This window comes from Esox lucius, chromosome 19 (assembly GCF_011004845.1).
Source record: "Esox lucius isolate fEsoLuc1 chromosome 19, fEsoLuc1.pri, whole genome shotgun sequence".
Classification (NCBI taxonomy): Eukaryota; Metazoa; Chordata; class Actinopteri; order Esociformes; family Esocidae; genus Esox; species Esox lucius.
Window position 1 is genome coordinate 43,609,904 of NC_047587.1, and position 18,523 is coordinate 43,628,426.

General features: G+C 42.3%; 1 protein-coding gene across 3 annotated transcripts in view; it reads left to right on the forward strand.

Annotated features, from left to right (window-relative positions):
• The window catches only part of b4galnt4a (beta-1,4-N-acetyl-galactosaminyl transferase 4a), a 456,187-nt gene that overhangs the window by 312,227 nt on the left and 125,437 nt on the right, over positions 1–18,523 (forward strand). For all 3 annotated transcript variants that reach the window (XM_020044136.3, XM_034288228.1, XM_034288229.1), the window contains one exon: positions 12,115–12,182. In XM_020044136.3, the coding sequence (XP_019899695.2) occupies positions 12,115–12,182 (68 nt within the window). The remainder of the gene's footprint in view (positions 1–12,114; positions 12,183–18,523) is intronic.

An 18,523-nucleotide genomic window follows, 5' to 3' on the forward strand; every position in this document is an offset into this window, starting at 1 on the left:
TCCTACACCATCAAAAGACTTGGAAACTGGAGGAATCTCTGACAGAAAGAGGTCAGGCAAACCCAAAGCCACAACACAATCCAAAGACAAGTTTCTGAGTCAACAGCTTTTGTGATAGACGGCTCACAGGACAACAGCTTCAAGCGCAGGTTAACACTGGTCCAAGTAAGCTAGTCTCAAATGCCACTGCGAGACACTACTGTAAGTTATCCTTTGATCATCCTTTCACTCTGCTTATTGAATTTAAAAAAATTATTTCGTTATTCATATACAGTATCTCACAAAAGTAAGTATATGATTATATATTTTCGTGAAACAACACTGATGACACTTTGCTACACTGTATAACAGTGTAAATTTGCTGTCTCCACAACACACAGCCATTAATGTCTAAACCGCTGGCAATAAGTGAGTACACCACTAAGTGAAAATGTCCAAAAGAACAACTGGTCAAAATAGCCAAAAAAAAAAGCATTGTTTTCATACCTCAAATAATACAAAGAAAACAAATTCATATTAATTTTTCAGCAACAAAATACTTACGTTTTTACTTAGGAAGAATTCAGAAATCAATATTTGGTGGAATGACCCTGATTTTTAATCCCAGCTTTCATGTGTCTTGGCCTGCTCTCCAACAGTCTGTCACATTGTTGTTGGGTGTTGGGTGACTTTATGCCACTCCTGACACAAAAATTCAAGTAGCTCAGCTTTGTTTGATGGCTTGATTCTCAGATTTGTCCTTCCTGGGTAACCTTGTACTTGACTTTATTTCCTTCACAAAGCATTCCCAGATCATCACTGATCCTCCACCAAATTTCACAGTGGGTGCGAGACATTGGCTTGTAGGCCTCTCCAGGTCTCTGGCTAACCATTAGATGACCAGGTGACCTTACTCCATTCCTGTACAGTCCAACCCTTATGATCTCTTGCAATCTGGCTCTTCTTTGCTTCTCATTGATGAAGGGCTTTTTCTAGCTTTGCACGACTTCAGTCCTGCCTCTAGAAGCCTGTTTCGAACCGTCCTCGCTGTGCACTTCACCCCAGCTGCTGTTTGCCATTCTTTTTGTAGGTCACTTGATATCATCCTACAGTTGTTGAGTGACATTTGAATGAGTTGACAGTCATCTCAGTCAGTGGACAGTCATTTTCACCCTCTGCCAGTCTGTAGCTTTGTTGTCCCCAATGTCTGTTGCTTGACCTTGTTCTTATGAAATGTTCAGGATAGAAGCAACCTGACGCTCACTTTATCCCTCTGCCTGTAAAGCCAGAATTGAACCCTTTTTTTCCTCACTCAAAGCATTTCTTTTCAACTCTTTTGTCTTGCTGAATAGTTGTTTTTTTATTCAAATGACCTTTAAGGTACTACTTGCACTGTTTTTGCCATCCAGCTGGTCCTATTGCAAGAGGATAGTGATGACCACAGCAGTGGTTTTTATACTTTTCCTTGTTAAATTAGATTTGGTTTAGGTAATCACCTAATCAGTACCTCATTAAGTAAAATGAGTTGTGCCTGTGTTGGAATTTAACATTGGAATGGAATGGCTGCCATGCATGTAGAGATGCTGATTTAAGAATAATTAGTAGTGGTCTCTTAATTTTTTTCAGAGCTGTATAAAATTAAAATAGTAAAATACACTATTTGTATGAGTGATACAGTTGTGGAAATGCATAGATCAGGCATGAATATTAAAATATTTCAAAGGCTTTGTCTATCCCTTGATAACCATTATTAAGAAGTGGAAGGCGTATAGGACCACCCAGACCTTGCATAGATCAGGCTTTCCATCCAAACTGGATGACTTGGCAAGGAGGATACTGACCAGAGAGGCTACCAAGAAGCCAATGACAACTTTGAATGAGCTTCAGTGTTATGGCTAAGACTGATCAATGTGTGCATGTGACCACAATATGAGAATTGTACCACAAATCTGGTGTTTTAATTACCTCAGTTTGAAAAACTCACAGTAAATACTATCCAGCATCAACTAAAGTTGGCAACAATCTGATGCAGGTGCAGCATGCAAAGTTTTTGTTATTGTGAAAACATGGCTGAAGGTAGTGACAGCACTCGGGAGATTTTTCAGCCCTCTAAGACGAGTGGCCAATAAGTGTGGCGTATTGTGTGTTTTACAAGAATGCTGAGGGACACTTAATCAAAGGTGGTAACCCTGACTACAGAAAATGAAAAAAAAGGCTTCTGAGTCGTTGTAACCACCACCCACAATTTATAGCTAATGCAAGGTAAGTCAAACCGGACAAAGTAAATATGCTGACATTTTTACATTTTAATCTCAAAATACATACATACAGGATGTTAGGCCAGAAGCACCTTATTTCTTTATAATAGTGAGAACGAATGTACAATAAGTGCTATTCGTTTGATTTGTTTAAATATGTTGTGTTGTTATTTTAATGTCAACACCTGAGGCCTAAACTACGAAGCAGGATTGAGGGTTAACGAGCTAACTTCAGGTTGTCAGTGTCATGATGGTGGTTCACTTGTTACCGGGTTACATCACCATGGTAACTTATGCTGCACACCTAACCTGCTCCGAAGAAGGTTATAAAAGAGATAACAGATTAACATGTATAAAAGCACCGCCTACTGACCAATAATTTCTCAAAGGAAAATGGTATAACCATTCTTAGAAAATCCTGTGGATCCTATTTTTAATCTTTAAATGTTTTCTTATTGTATTTTTCATTATTATTATGTTTTCATTTGTTTTGATGTTTTCATTTGAGTATTTGTTTTTATGTTACTAGATTTTTATATAATGTAAAGCACATTGAATTGCTTCAATGTATGAATTGTGCTATATAAATACACTTTCTTGCTAGGTAGCCAACTATATGTATGATGGAAAATAATCTGAACTAAGAAGCATTCATATTTATAACGTTATCCCCAAACTCATTCTGTGTTTTTTTGGAAGAGATTAAGGCTTTGGCAAAAGCATAATTTTTTTATTGATTGAAAAAACTGTATGTAACAGCTTAATGATCCTTCCAGAATATTGTTTATTGAACTCCAGTGAAACTAAAATGGTTGTGCATACGTTGCAGCTGTTTCTTTTTTTGTGACATTTGGCCTGATACACAGCAGACTGAAAGAGCAGCACAGCAGAAAGCCAATAGTTATCATCTGATAATAAGTAGTTACCATCCTCAGGTCTTGTACTCTTTAAACATGTTTTTTTTTTATTGCAACTAAAGGAACAAATTAATATTCTGTGATAATCCAAACATTTTTCATATACCCTGATAAGATGTTTATGCAATACCAAGTACCCTACCTGGTTATTTAATAACCTAATATGTATTGGACTTTACTGTAACCTACACCTCTGTTCACTTTTCCAAACACTTGAATTCACAGGGTGTCATCAAAGTACATATCATTGTACTTAGAGGGTGCATCAAGTCAAAGACCAGTCGTGTAGGGTTTACAGTGTCTCTTACAATGTCCTTTGACATTGTAACTTTACATAACCCCTTACTTTTTTGACATAAAAAACATGGATTTGTTCCCGAGTGGTGCAGTTGTCACTGCTTTGCATGCATAGCAGTCAGGATTCTGAATTCTGGTCATGGCATGCAGACAGCCAGGTTAATGTTAGGTTAACGTTGGGGTAGGGGGTTAAGATTAGGGTTAGGGAATAAGTAACACGGATGGCTTGTTCCCACAAGGACAGAAAAACAAATGCGTTTGTGTATGTAAGACCAAGACATTGTTGAGCTGCCATTGAGTCAGTGAGGCGTGAACCGGGCCTGCCGTCCATCTGGCGACGATCCCTGAGTATACATCTGCCTCCGCGCCTTAAATAGTGTTACTGATGGGAATTACTGACGTGGAAATGTACTCACTGCAGCTCCACATAACTCCTGTTCTTCAGTCTCCACAGACTGTAATACATTTCCTCTCCTGCCTAGTGTGCGCGCGTGTGTGTTTCCGTGTGTGTGCGTGCATAGGGACGTTTTTCAAAGACCATGGTTTGATTTGGAATTGGGAAGCAGTTTGTTTTGGCGCTACATTACTTGTCTGCTTGAGTTTTTCCCCTTGGCAGCTCTATTGATGTGCCAGTGAGCACACTTAAAGTTGAATGTAGGGTTGGTGGGGGTGTATGTGTGTGGGTACCTGTCATTGTGCGTACACAGAGTGGGTGTGTGTCTGCACACATGGTTGCTTGTCCCTCTTTGTGTTTCTATGTGTGTGTGTTGCAGTTTCAGACTAACAATGTTGTCCAGAAATACATGCACACAAACACACACTCTCTTGTGTAGAAGAAAATACTACGGGCAGAGTAAGAACAACGCTCTTCTTGATTTTCTGTATGTTCCTCTTCCTCTCTCTCGCACATTCTGTTTGCGTATGTATACAAACTGACAGGGGACATTGTGATCAGTTAATTCCTCACAAAATGTGCTTTCCCTTCCAAACCAGAGAGATGGCCAACACTAACAATTAAAGCTACATTTCTGGCCTTATTCTTTCATTACAGATTAGCAACCGCAGGGGTTCTAATTAGTCTTGTTTGCCTGGTGAGGAAATTCTCTAAGACGCAACTATAGTGCAGAGAGGAGTTGATGAGCCCAGCGTCTAATCGAGGCTCCTGGCATGGAGGCTCTTTCATTCATTCCTTATCTGTTTATCCTTATAGTTTTAACAGAAACATGGGAAGTATTCAGTTTCATGTAAAACAATATATTGTTTTCACATTTTGAGCTTACATATACAGTGGAGAGAACAAGTATTTGATACACTGCCGATTTTGCAGGTTTTCCCACTTACAAAGCATGTAGAGGTCTGTAATTTTTATCATAGGTACACTTCAACTGTGAGAGACAGTTGAATCACATTGTAAGATTTTTCAATAATTAATTTGCATTTTATTGCATGACATAAGTATTTGATACATCAGAAAATCAGAACCTAATATTTGGTACAGAAACCTTTGCTTTTGCAATTACAGAGATCGTACTTTTCCTGTAGTTCTTGACCAGGTTTGCACACACTGCAGCAGGGATTTTGGCCCACTCCTTCATACAGACCTTCTCCAGATCCTTCAGGTTTCTGTTGCTGGGCAATACGGACTTTCAGCTCCCTCCAAAGATTTTCTATTGGGTTCAGGTCTGGAGACGGGCTAGGCCACTCCAGGACCTTGAGATGCTTCTTACGGAGCCACACCTTAGTTGCCCTGGCTGTGTGTTTCGGGTTGTTGTCATGCTGGAAGACCTAGCCACGACCCATCTTCAAATGCTCTTACTGAGGGAAGGAGGTTGTTGGCCAAGATCTCGTGATACATGGCCCTATCCATCCTCCCCTCAATACGGTGCAGTCGTCCTGTCCCCTTTGCAAAACAGCATCCCCAAAAAATGATGTTTCCACCTCCATGCATCACGGTTGGGATGGTGTTCTTGGGGTTGTACTCATCCTTCTTCTTCCTCCAAACACGGCGAGTGGAGTTTAGACCAAAAAGCTCTATTTTTGTCTCATAAGACCACATGACCTTCTCCCATTCCTCCTCTGGATCATCCCGATGGTTATTGGCAAACTTCAGACGGGCCTGGACATGCACTGGCTTGAACAGGGGGACTTTGCGTGCGCTGCAGGATTTTAATCCATGATGGCATAGTGTGTTACTAATGGTTTTCTTTGAGACTGTGGTTCCAGCTCTCTTCAGGTCATTGACCAGGTCCTGCTGTGTAGTTCTGGGCTGATTCCTCACCTTCCTCATGATCATTGATGCCCCACAAGGTGAGATCTTGCATGGAGCCCCAGACCGAGGGAGATTGATCGTCATCTTGAACTTCTTCCATTTTCTAATAATTGCGCCAACAGTTATTGCCTTCTCTCCAAGCTGCTTGCCTATTGTCCTGTAGCCCATCCCAGCCTTGTGCAGGTCTACAATTTTATCCCTTATGTCCTTACACAGCTCTCTGGTCTTGGCCATTGTGGAGAGGTTGGAGTCTGTTTGATTGAGTGTGTGGACAGGTGTCTTTTATACAGGTAATAAGTTCAAACAGGTGCATTTAATACAGGTAATGAGTGGAGAACAGGAGGGCTTCTTAAAGAAAAACGAACAGGTCTGTGAGAGCCGGAATTCTTACTGGTTGGTAGGTGATCAAATACTTATGACATGCAATAAAAATGCTAATTAATTATTGAAAAATCATACAATGGGATTTTCTGGATTTATTTTTTAGATCCCGTCTCTCACAGTTGAAGTGTACCTGTGATAAAAATTACAGACCTCTACATGTTCGTAAGTAGGAAAACCTGCAAAATCAGCAGTGTATCAAATACTTGTTTTCCCCACTGTATATATATATATATATATGTGTGTATATATGTGTATGTATGTGTATAAATTTATACGTGCATATATATGTATGTATATATGTATGTGTATATATACATACATATATATCTGAATGTATGTATATCTATATCTATCTATGAATGTATGTATATCTATATCTATCTATCTATGAATGTATGTATATCTATATCTATCTATCTATGAATGTATGTATATCTATCTATGAATGTATGTATATCTATCTATCTATCTATGAATGTATGTATATCTATCTATCTATCTATGTATGTATATCTATCTATCTATCTATCTATCTATCTATCTATCTATGAATGTATGTATATCTATCTATCTATATATACACACACATATATACATTCATATATACATAGATATACACTCACCTAAAGGATTATTAGGAACACCTGTTCAATTTCTCATTAATGCATTTATCTAATCAACCAATCACATGGCAGTAGCTTCAATGCATTTAGGGGTGTGGTCCTGGTCAAGACAATCTCCTGAACTCCAAACTGAATGTCAGAAGGGCAAAGAAAGGTGATTTAAGCAATTTTGAGCGTGGCATGGTTGTTGGTGCCAGACGGGCCGGTCTGAGTATTTCACAATCTGCTCAGTTACTGGGATTATCACGCACAACCATTTCTAGGGTTTGCAAAGAATGGTGTGAAAAGGGAAAAACATCCAGTATGCGGCAGTCCTGTGGGCGAAAATGCCTTGTTGATGCTAGAGGTCAGAGGAGAATGGGCCGACTGATTCAAGCTGATAGAAGAGCAACTTTGACTGAAATAACCACTCGTTACAACCGAGGTGTGCAGCAAAGCATTTGTGAAGCCACAACACGCACAACCTTGAGGCGGATGGGCTACAACAGCAGAAGACCCCACCGGGTACCACTCATCTCGACTACAAATAGGAAAAAGAGGCTACAATTTGCACAAGCTCACCAAAATTGGACAGTTGGAGACTGGAAGAATGTTGCCTGGTCTGATGAGTCTTGATTTCTGTTGAGACATTCAGATGGTAGAGTCAGAATTTGGCGTAAACAGAATGAAAACACAGATCCATCATGCCTTGTAACCACTGTGCAGGCTGGTGGTGATGGTGTAATGGTGTGGGGGATGTTTTCTTGGCACACTTTAGGCCCCTTAGTGCCAATTGGGCATCGTTTAAATGCCACGGCCTACCGGAGCATTGATTCTGACCGTGTCCATCCCTTTATGACCACCATGTACCCATCCTCTGATGGCTACTTCCAGCAGGATAATGCACCATGTCACAAAGCTCGAATCATTTCAAATTGGTTTCTTGAACATGACAATATGTTCACTGTACTGAAATGGCCCCCACAGTCACCAGATCTCAACCCAATAGAGCATCTTTGGGATGTGGTGGTACGGGAGCTTCGTGCCCTGGATGTGCATCCCACAAATCTCCATCAACTGCAAGATGCTATCCTATCAATATGGGCCAACATTTCTAAAGAATGCTTTCAACACCTTGTTGAATCAATGCCATGTAGAATTAAGGCAGTTCTGAAGGCGAAAGGGGGTCAAACACAGTATTAGCATGATGTTCCTAATAATCCTTTAGGTGAGTGTGTATATATATATATATATATATATATATATATATATATGTTCATCCATCCATCCATCCATCTTCTTCCGCATATCCGGGGCCGGGTCGCGGGGGCAGCAGTCTAAGCAGGGATGCCCAGACTTCCCTCTCCCCAGACACTTCCTCTAGCTCTTCCGGGGGGACACCGAGGCGTTCCCAGGCCAGCCGGGAGACATAGTCCCTCCAGTGTGTCCTAGGTCTGGAGGCGTTCCGGAGGCATCCGAAAAAGATGCCCAAGCCACCTCAGCTGACCCCTCTCGATGTGGAGGAGCAGCGGCTCTACTCTGAGCTCCTCCCGGGTGACCGAGCTTCTCACCCGATCTCTAAGGGATCGCCCAGCCACCCTGCGGAGAAAGCTCATTTCGGCCGCCTGTATCCGGGATCTTGTCCTTTCGGTCATGACCCAAAGCTCATGACCATAGGTGAGAGTAGGAACGTAGATTGACTGGTAAATCGAGAGCTTCGCCTTGCGGCTCAGCTCTTTCTTCACCACGACAGACCGATACATCGACTGCATTATGGATTTGGAGGTACTGATTTTCATCCCCACCGCTTCACACTCGGCTGCAAACCGTCCCAGTGCATGCTGAAGGTCCTGGTTAGAAGGGGCCAACACGACAACATCATCTGCAAAGAGCAGAGACGAAATCGTGTGGTCCCCAAACCTGACACCCTCCGGCCCCTGGCTGCGCCTAGAAATTGTGTCCATAAAAATTAGGAACAGAACCGGCGACAAAGGGCAGCCCTGCCGGAGTCCAACATGCACTGGGAACAAGTCAGACTTACTGCCGGCAATGCGGACCAAGCTCCTGCTTCGGTTGTACAGGGACCTGACAGCCCTTAGCAAAGGACCCAGGACCCCATATTCCACAAGCACCCTCCACAAGATGCCGCGAGGGACACAGTCGAATGCCTTCTCCAAATCCACAAAACACATGTGGATTGGTTGGGCAAACTCCCATGAACCCTCCAACACCCCGTAGAGGGTATAGAGCTGGTCCAGTGTTCCACGGCCCGGACAAAAACCACACTGTTCCTCCTGAATCCGAGGTTCTACCATCGGCCGTATTCTCCTCTCCAGAACCCTGGCATAGACTTTCCCGGGGAGGCTGAGAAGTGTGATCCCCCTATAGTTGGAACACACCCTCCAGTCCCCCTTCTTAAAAAGAGGGACCACCACCCCGGTCTGCCATCCCAGAGGCACTGTCCCCGACCGCCACGCAATGTTGCACAGGCGTGTCAACCAAGACAGCCCCACAACATCCAGAGACTTGAGGTACTCAGGGCGGATCTCATCCACCCCCGGTGCCTTGCCACCGAGGAGTTTCTTGACCACCTCTGTGACTTCAGCCCGGGTGATGGACGAGTCCACCTTTGAGCCCTCATCCTCTGCTTCCTCAATGGAAGACGTGTCAGCCGGATTGAGGAGATCCTCGAAGTACTCCTTCCACCGCCCGACGACATCCTCAGTTGAGGTCAACAGCTGCCCACCTCTACTGTAAACAGCGTTGGTAGGGCACTGTTTCCCTCTCCTGAGGCGCCGGATGGTTTGCCAGAATCTCTTCGAGGCCAGCCGATAGTCCTTCTCCAATGCCTCACCGAACTCCTCCCAGGCCCGAGTTTTTGCCTCCACAACCACCCGGGCTGCAACCCGCTTGGCCTGTCGGTACCCGTCAGCTGCCTCAGGACTCCCACAAGCCAACCAGGCCTGATAGGACTCCTTCTTCAGCTTGACGGCATCCCTTACTTCCGGTGTCCACCACCGGGTTCGGGGATTGCCGCCTCGACAGGCACCGGAGACCTTACGGCCACAGCTCTGAGCAGCCGCTTTGACAATGGCGGTGGAGAACATGGTCCACTCGGACTCAATATCTCCAACCTCCCTCGGGATCCAGTCGAAGCTCTGCCGGAGGTGGGAGTTAAAGATCTCTCTGACAGGAGACTCGGCCAGACGTTCCCAGCAGACCCTTACAGTACGCTTGGGCCTGCCGAGTCTGTCCAGCTTCCTCCCCTGCCATCGGATCCAACTCACCACCAGGTGGTGATCAGTTGACAGCTCCGCCCCTCTCTTCACCCGAGTGTCCAAGACATACGGCCGCAGGTCAGATGAGACGACAACAAAGTCGATCATCGACCTGCGGCCTAGGGTGTCCTGGTGCCACGTGCACTGATGGACACCCTTATGCTTGAACATGGTGTTCGTTATGGACAAACTGTGACTAGCACAGAAGTCCAATAACTGAACACCACTCGGGTTCAGATCAGGGGGGCCGTTCCTCCCAATCACGCCCCTCCAGGTGTCACTGTCGTTACCCACGTGGGCGTTGAAGTCCCCCAGTAGAACAATAGAGTCCCCAGTCGGAGCACTTTCCAGCATCCCTCCCAGAGACTCCAAGAAGGTCGGGTACTCTGCACTGCCGTTCGGCCCGTAGGCACAAACAACAGTGAGAGACCTATCCCCGACCCGTAGGCGCAGGGAAACGACCCTCTCGTTCACCGGGGTAAACTCCAACACATGGCGGCAGAGCTGGGGAGCTATAAGCAAACCCAGACCAGCCCGCCGTCTCTCACCATGGGCAACTCCAGAGTGGTGAAGAGTCCATCCTCTCTCAAGGAGTATGGTTCCAGAGCCCAAGCCGTGCGTAGAGGTGATTCCGACTACCTCTAATCGGAACCTCTCAACCTCACGCACTAACTCAGGCTCCTTCCCCGCCAGCGAGGTGACATTCAACGTCCCTAGAGCCAGTTTCCGTGTCCAGAGATCGGGTTGTCTAGGCCCCTGCCTTCGACTGCCGCCCGATCCTCACCGCATCGGCCCCTTATGGTCCCTCCTTTGGGTGGTGAGCCCACGGGAAGGCGGCCCCACGTCCCATGGGGGAAGGCCCGGCCACCAGGCGCTCGCATACGAGCCCCAACCCCGGGTCTGGCTCCAGGGTGGGGCCCCGGCTGCGCCATACCGGGCGACGTCACGGTACTCAAAATGTTATTCTTCATTAAGGGGGTTTTGAACCGCTCTTAGTCTGACCCGTCGCCTAAGACCTGTTTGCCTTGGGAGACCCTACCAGGGGCATATAGCCCCAGACAACATAGCTCCTAGGGTTCCTCGGGTACTCAAACCCCTCCACCACGTTTAGGTGGCAGTTCTTGGACCTTAATCTAATAGAAAATATGTGGAGGAAGCTGATGGTTCGAGTTGCCAAACGTCAGACTCCAAACCTTAATGACTTGGAGGAAATCTTTACAAAACCACATTTTAAACAATTACACAACTTGTCTCCTCCTTCTCTTACCAAATGGAACTGGAATAATATTAGCAAGAGGAGTGGGACAAAATCCCTCTTGAGATGTGTGCAAACCTGGTGGCCAACTATAAGAAACATCTGACCTCTGTGATTGCCAACAAGGGTAATGCCACCAAGTACTAAGTCATGTTTTGCAGAGGGGTCATTTAAATGCAAATCAATTCATAAAATTTTTGACATGGGTTCTTCCGGATTTTTTAGTTGTCATTCTTTCTCTCACTGTTCAAATACACCTACCATTAAAATTATAGACTGATCATTTATTTGTCAGTAGGCAAAAGTACAAAAATAGGAGTATGAAGAAAAATATTCTGTGCATTCTTTTCTAAAAGTAGGCCAATGCCAAAGCATATTAAAGACAAATATATACAGGATCTTACCTTGTTCGCACCGTAGCCTGCAAATCTATGAGACACATTTTCTTTCATTTTGAAAATGGGTCACTAACCTGGCTTTGGATTGATGGTTCAGCCTTGTATGAATGAAGAGTTTGGTGTTCGACTAGCCTTGTGCCACATGCACAGGCATTTCCAAGCCAGCTAGAGCTAGCAACAGACAGAAAAGCAATATCTACCCATATTGTACAGTTGAAGGTAACTGAAGCTAGATTATAAAAACAGCCATGGGTAGATCTGTCCCGCTTTTTACTAATTAATAGGGATAGAAATGTGTAGTATATTATATCACTTTTTACTCAGTCTGGTAGAATATGGCGCTCGCAACATCATGCTAGTGGGTTTGATACCTAGGACCACCTATATGTAAAATGTATACCCGAATGACTGTGCTTTTCGATAACACCATCTGCTAAATTACATTTACATTGAACTATATTTCCCTGTCTGTTACAGCTGGGGACTGAGTGGACTGCTCCTGGGGAGTTCAGCAAGTTCAGGTCCCAGTCTTCAAAGTCAGTGCAGTAAGTACCTGTGAAAACACACTCACATCCTACTCTGCGCATGTCGATCCAGCATAGCCTTAGGCAGTGATTTTTACATCACACAGTGGCGTAGATTAATCTTAACTGATACTCTATATATCTGTAACTTTCTCTGTCTTGCAGACAAACGCACAGCAATGCACATTTCCTCTGTAGTTTTTGTTCGTAGTGTTCCCTTTGAAGTGGCCCCTCTGTTCCTACCATACTGCTCTTTAAATGGCCTTTTGTGAGTGTTTCCTGTGTGACGTTAGGTGGCCTTCTTTGGGTTCCTACTTGAACTGTGGCTTGGCCCCCAAATGTCCCGCTATTCTATGTGTATAATGGTACACTGATTTTGATTGGGACACATATGGCTCTGGTCAAAGGTAGTATACTGTGTAGGGAACAGAGGGTGTCATTTTGGACACTGATATTGACTCTGACAGCCTATTTCATTACATTGTCTCTGCTGAAAGAGAATCTCCTTAAGTGGCTTTTACCAAAGCTGGCTACAGGATGCAGCCCTGTGTTAAATAGCTGACAGGATACTTGATAGCTTTGTGTGTGGGGGATTTTGGAGTGTGTGTGCGCGTTTGGAGTGTGTGTGCGTATGTGTGTGTGCGCGCGCTCGGAGAGGGAATAGGATGGGGGTGTTGTCTGTGACAAACAGATGAATGTATTGACTGCTTCAGGGGCCATGTGGAAGATTTTTTTTCTGTAGTACTAGCTTAAATGACCAGAGGACATCTTCAGGGAATGTTTTAAGTGTTCAAAGTTACGTTTCAAATGTTTTTTCATATGTTCCAAATATTTCTTTCTATACAATTGTTCCAAGTGTCTGAGTGTTCACTATTGAAACGTTCTCGCCAGTCCATCTATCCGTTTGCATTAACTCATATTCTTCCCATAGTCGCTTTAAACACTCTTCTATCCCTCCACGCTAAACCCCCTGATTTCCATTTGGACTTGCTAATATTATTCCAGTTTCATTTGGTAAGGGAAGGAGGAGACAAGTTGTGTAATTGTTTAAAATGTGGTTTTGTAAACATTTGAGTCAGGATTCTTGTAAAGTTAGAGGCAAAAATCTTAATTTGCACCAAAATGTCATTAACCAACATAGGTAATTACATTGATTCAAAATCAGGGGGGGGGGTATTCTGTCAAGAACAATTTTGTATAGGCTACATAAATAATTCCACATTTTCACTGGTGCCATTGAGTCTTTCAGTTGTTGGCACAACCAAAAATGGTTATGTAATAATTAGAGTAAAACAAATATTTGGCATAGATTACTCCAAAGAAGTTCAATGTGTACATACTGCCTCTCAACAGATTTTATTTCTACGGGGAATTATGGTGAATGCACCATCATACTGTAGGGATGTTTCTCATTACCAGGGACAGATGAGAAGCATCTTGTTCAAACTTTTTCAGTTCACCCACATGTTGGACACTTTCAGACAAACATTGAACACTAAAGTGAGACTGTGAGATCCTATTTCTCTTAATCCATATCCCTTCCTCTATTTTGCTCTGCCTTCTCTCCTCCATACATTTTTAAAGCATGTTCATACTGTCAGATGCATGGAGCTGTAGATGTTGTATAGCTTGTTAAATTATTTACACACATACACATTTGATACATACACATTAACCCAACACTTGTGGTAAAATAAGTATGTTTGCACAGCTTTCAGAATTGTAAAACATGAACACAGACAGACACATTAGGGCCTTCGGTATGTTTAGCCTGAAGAGAACACAAAAGGTGTCACAAAGATATTGACCTAATGTAAAGATTAGAGAATCCACCTTATTCAGGATTTGGCTCAGTTGGCTCATTAAACCGGTGGCTGTGATGCCTGACTTTTGAGGGCCAAAGTTAAGAGAAACCCACCCCAACATCACACACAAACAAATGCACATAAATATACAACACACACACAGAGATCATCCCTCGTGGTCCCTTAGGTCACTTAAGAGCATTTGACTTGTTTAAAATATTCATGCATACAACAGACGCTCAATGGCCCAAGCTAATGGCCAAGTCTAGAGTTAAGCATGTTGTGGTCCTGGAAAACTGATATTTTCTGACATTGCGCTCTAGTCTTTGCTGTCTGCCAATTACACTCACATGGAAAGAAAATGGTATAAAAAATATTACAGATTCACAGTTTAATATAATATATTTCTTCAAAATGTTTTCAAATACATTAATAACTGTATGGCCGACATGAAAATATGTAAGAAACGTATTCTTTTTATGTATTTACATATGAAATATCACAAAATTACACAAAAATAAATTAAGTATATAAGATAAAGGCTCACTTGGGGTATGAAAAACTGTAAAACAATGCCGATAGATGAAACTCATTCACAGACACCTCCCCTCAAATTGAGACATGACCTTCAAAGTAATAAATAAAACTGCCAGAAATTGGAGGTTCAATCTCCCACTACATCTTAATTACACCATGCCTTGAAAATATTATGCTACTAATACTATGACAGTGCTAAAGTGGTTATATGTTCAGTCGAAAAAGGTTCCCTTCATCATCACTCAAAATACATATTTACTGTAGGTATAGAACAAAGGGTCTGATTTGGCCATTCACACTGCTAAATTAGTGCTGTAAGTAAGCACAGTTTCTGTTATATTTTTACTACAGTGCTGGTTCTTTCCCGAAGTCAAAATCCGGGTAACATTGTTAAAAATATTGCACTTGGGATAGATTATTTGACAAGTGAGAAGCAAATCTACCTAATTTTTAGAGGGGTAGTCTTTCGTCTCAGTTAGGCCGTTAGCTTACCAGCTCAGTAAAGTAATTTGCTAATTAAGCAACTGGAAGTAGGGCATATTTCTTTCTTGGTCGTAAGTCACTGGCAAAGTTTTTGTGAGTATACACCACCAGTTCCTGACAGAGTCCTGCCTCCATTTTGAGCCCGCCTTGCAGTATTGTTATTTTCTAAAAGTAAATATAGACAAAACATTACCAAGTAAAGTCCCTCCAACAAGGCCAACTTGAAAGGTGTTCCAGGCTTATATGCATTGTTCACAATATCCTGGGGATGAGGTTAACTCCAAGTTACTCTTACTTGCCAGATGCTGCTATTGTATTAAAAATGTATTATGCATCAATTATTTTCCCAGGGTATCTTCTTTGATTAAAACTTTACAGCTCCTGAAGAAATTGCACTTCTATACCCAAATATACAGTTTATTCTAGTGCATGTCATGGTATGATGGTGCATTGATTACTCAACCATTAAAGACACAAGTCAGACTTTTCTGTTGGTAAGGGTCTTTTTCAATAAACAATCTGAAATGAGCCGGAATTACAGCTGCTTCTAAAATATTGGATTCTGTCCAGTTATTCTGATAAGTCACACAGATGAAAACACAACCACGTCAGTACATCCAATCTACAGAACATACACACACTTGATGGAGTGTGTTAGAAATTGGTAGTTTCGTATAGTGGTCAAATAATGTAGAACCCGTATCAAATCGAGGGAGAAGTTTGCTCATGTTAATTGGAAAATTGCAGCACAGGTGTAATGCTTCTAGTTGGTGTCGTGTTGGCAAGGAACCAGGCGCAGGCATATATCACATTTGTGGGTTCAATAACCATACAAACAAACCGAACACGAACGGAAAACTCTACAAACTACTGAATGAAATAAAAGTGTGCAATATACATCTTAACAGGCAATTTTCAGACAGTACAAACAAGCAACACTCACCGATAAACGAACAGACAATAACAGCAACAATGATCCACAATGTGGGGAGCAGAGGGGAAACATTAAAACACATACAAACGATACAAATTGGGACCTGGTGTGAAAGATTGGAGACATGTGACAGTCCGGGATGTGTTCGTGTGAAATGGGAACTTGAGAATATATGGCACGGTGGCGCTGCTGCTCACCGCACCATGACAACAGGTGTCATTCGGTGAACGTTCCACTATCTTCTCAGTGTAATTTTGGTTACAAGCTAGCCTATACATTAAGGGCGTTTCTAACTAGCAAAGACCATGCTTTTAGAAGTCAACCCCCATGCCATATGGCCATCGTAAACATTCCTATGGTCATTAGAGCACAACCTACAGAGAGATAATCTAAACAGAGATGTTTCTGTTGTTCTCATTATTAGGCACATGCACTTCCAATGAAACGTACATTCATATTGTAATTGTTAATGCTCAGATTCCACAAGTGTAAGAAAACCAACGCTCATGCACACACACTCACAGTAAAAGCTCTTTTTCACATTGACACACACTCAGAAAGGGAACACACCATGATGTCTGCTGTTTCTGTGGATGCAGACATTGTTAGCTCGACAGAACAGACAGACAGCATTATAGGAAAAGAAAAGAGGATAGGCGGAGGAGGTTGAGGGGGAGGAAAGGTTTTCTGTTTTAACTCCCTGCTTGACAAGTGTCACCATGCCCGGCAATAACAAGAACACTACAGGGTAAACCAACCGTGCAGGCAGAATATGGCTGGAACATTAACTATTGTGTGTCTGTCTGTGTGTAGATCTATCTGACAAAACTAGTCTGTACTGTGTAGTATGGTAATGAAATCTTCCCTTCGGGGTATATTTTTGATTGGCTGAGGAGATAGAACTCCAACGGTGTATTCAGCAATCACACTCACAGAGAACACATATCTTCAGTTAGATATAAAACAAGGTAAGGGCCTATCACAAATTCACTTTGGTTTCAGATGTTTCTATTCACCAGTTTCACTGGGGGGGGTTAACTTCTGTTGGTGAAGGTTTAGGTTATGGCTTTCGCTAGTGTATCATGCTCGTAACAAGTGAGTTACTCAGGGCTTCAGTTTGGACAAGCGAGGCGAAGTGGCCTATTGCCTCAAATTGCAGGTGCGTTAGAATTCTGATCAAGGGATGCCAACAATTCCCAAGGACAATGATGTCAGACAGGGTTGCCTTGTCTTGTTACACTCTGATGACTAGTTGTGGTAGGTTGGGAATGCCAAAAGTCTGCAGTTGTAATTGCAGTAAATTGCTGGAAATGGACGATTCAAATTTTGAAGAACACAATTATAATTTCAATTAAAAATCATTATTTGTAACCTTGTAGCCTGTAATCAAATTCATTATTGCTGATGCTCAGTTTTATTGTTTCTTTAATCAACAAAAAAAATTCAGCTGTGCTAACATAATTGCAAAATGGTTTTATAATGATCAGAATAAAAACGAAATAACATAACTGGTAGATTCCATGAGGAAGCTATAAAAGCTGTAAGGCTAACAGTGTGGTTAAGTTTAAGTGCTCAGCGATAGGTACATGAAAAGATTAAAGTGTTTTTGCCTGGATTTAAAAATAGAAATATATTTGGGGAACGTCTAAGATCTTCTGGTACTTTATTCCAGTTGTGTGCAGCATAATTGCTAAATTGCTAGAAGCAGTGGTCTCAATTTGTTTCTGGAGCTGTACCAGTTATGTTATTTCGTTTTTATTCTATTTCTGTTTATTCTGTTTCTGTTTCTTTTTCCTTATTCTATTAATTATTGTTATGATGTTGTCCCCCTTCTTTTATTATTAAGGTGGTTAGAGTCTGCCTCGGTTGGTCAGAGTTACTCTCATTATTTAAGGTTATTAGAGTCCCCCTTGTTTTATAGTTTTTATTCTAGTATTTGTTTTTATTCGGTTGTATTTTTCTTTTTCTGTGCAAAGCACATTTAATTGCTTATATATACAGCTCTGGAAAAAATTAAGAGACCACTGCACCGTTGTCTTGCCTTTCCAAAAAAGTTGTAAAGGAAGGTTTTGAGTGATGAACAGAAGGGTTAAAATTAAGAGACCGCTGCAAATTGAATGCTTCTGTTCCTCACTCAAAACGTTCCTTTTCAGCTTTTTTGGAAAGGAAAGAAAAAGATGCAGTGGTCTGTTAATTGATTCCCAAGCTGTATATACAGGTGCTGGTCATAAAATTTGAATATCATCAAAAAGTTTATTTATTTCAGTAATTCCATTCAAAAAGTGAAACTTGTATAATGTATACATTAATTCCACAAAGACTGATATATTTCGAGTGTTTATTTCTTTTAATTTTGATGATTATAACTGACAACTAATGAAAACCCCAAATTCAGTATCTCAGAAAATTTGAATATTGTGAAAAGGTTCAATATTGAAGACACCTGGTGCCACACTCTAATCAGCTAATTAACCCAAAACACCTGCAAAGGCCTTTAAATGGTCTCTCAGTCTAGTTCTGTAGGCAACATAATCATGGGGAATACTGCTGACTTGACAGCTGTCCAAAAGACGACCATTGACACCTTGCACAAGGAGGGCAAG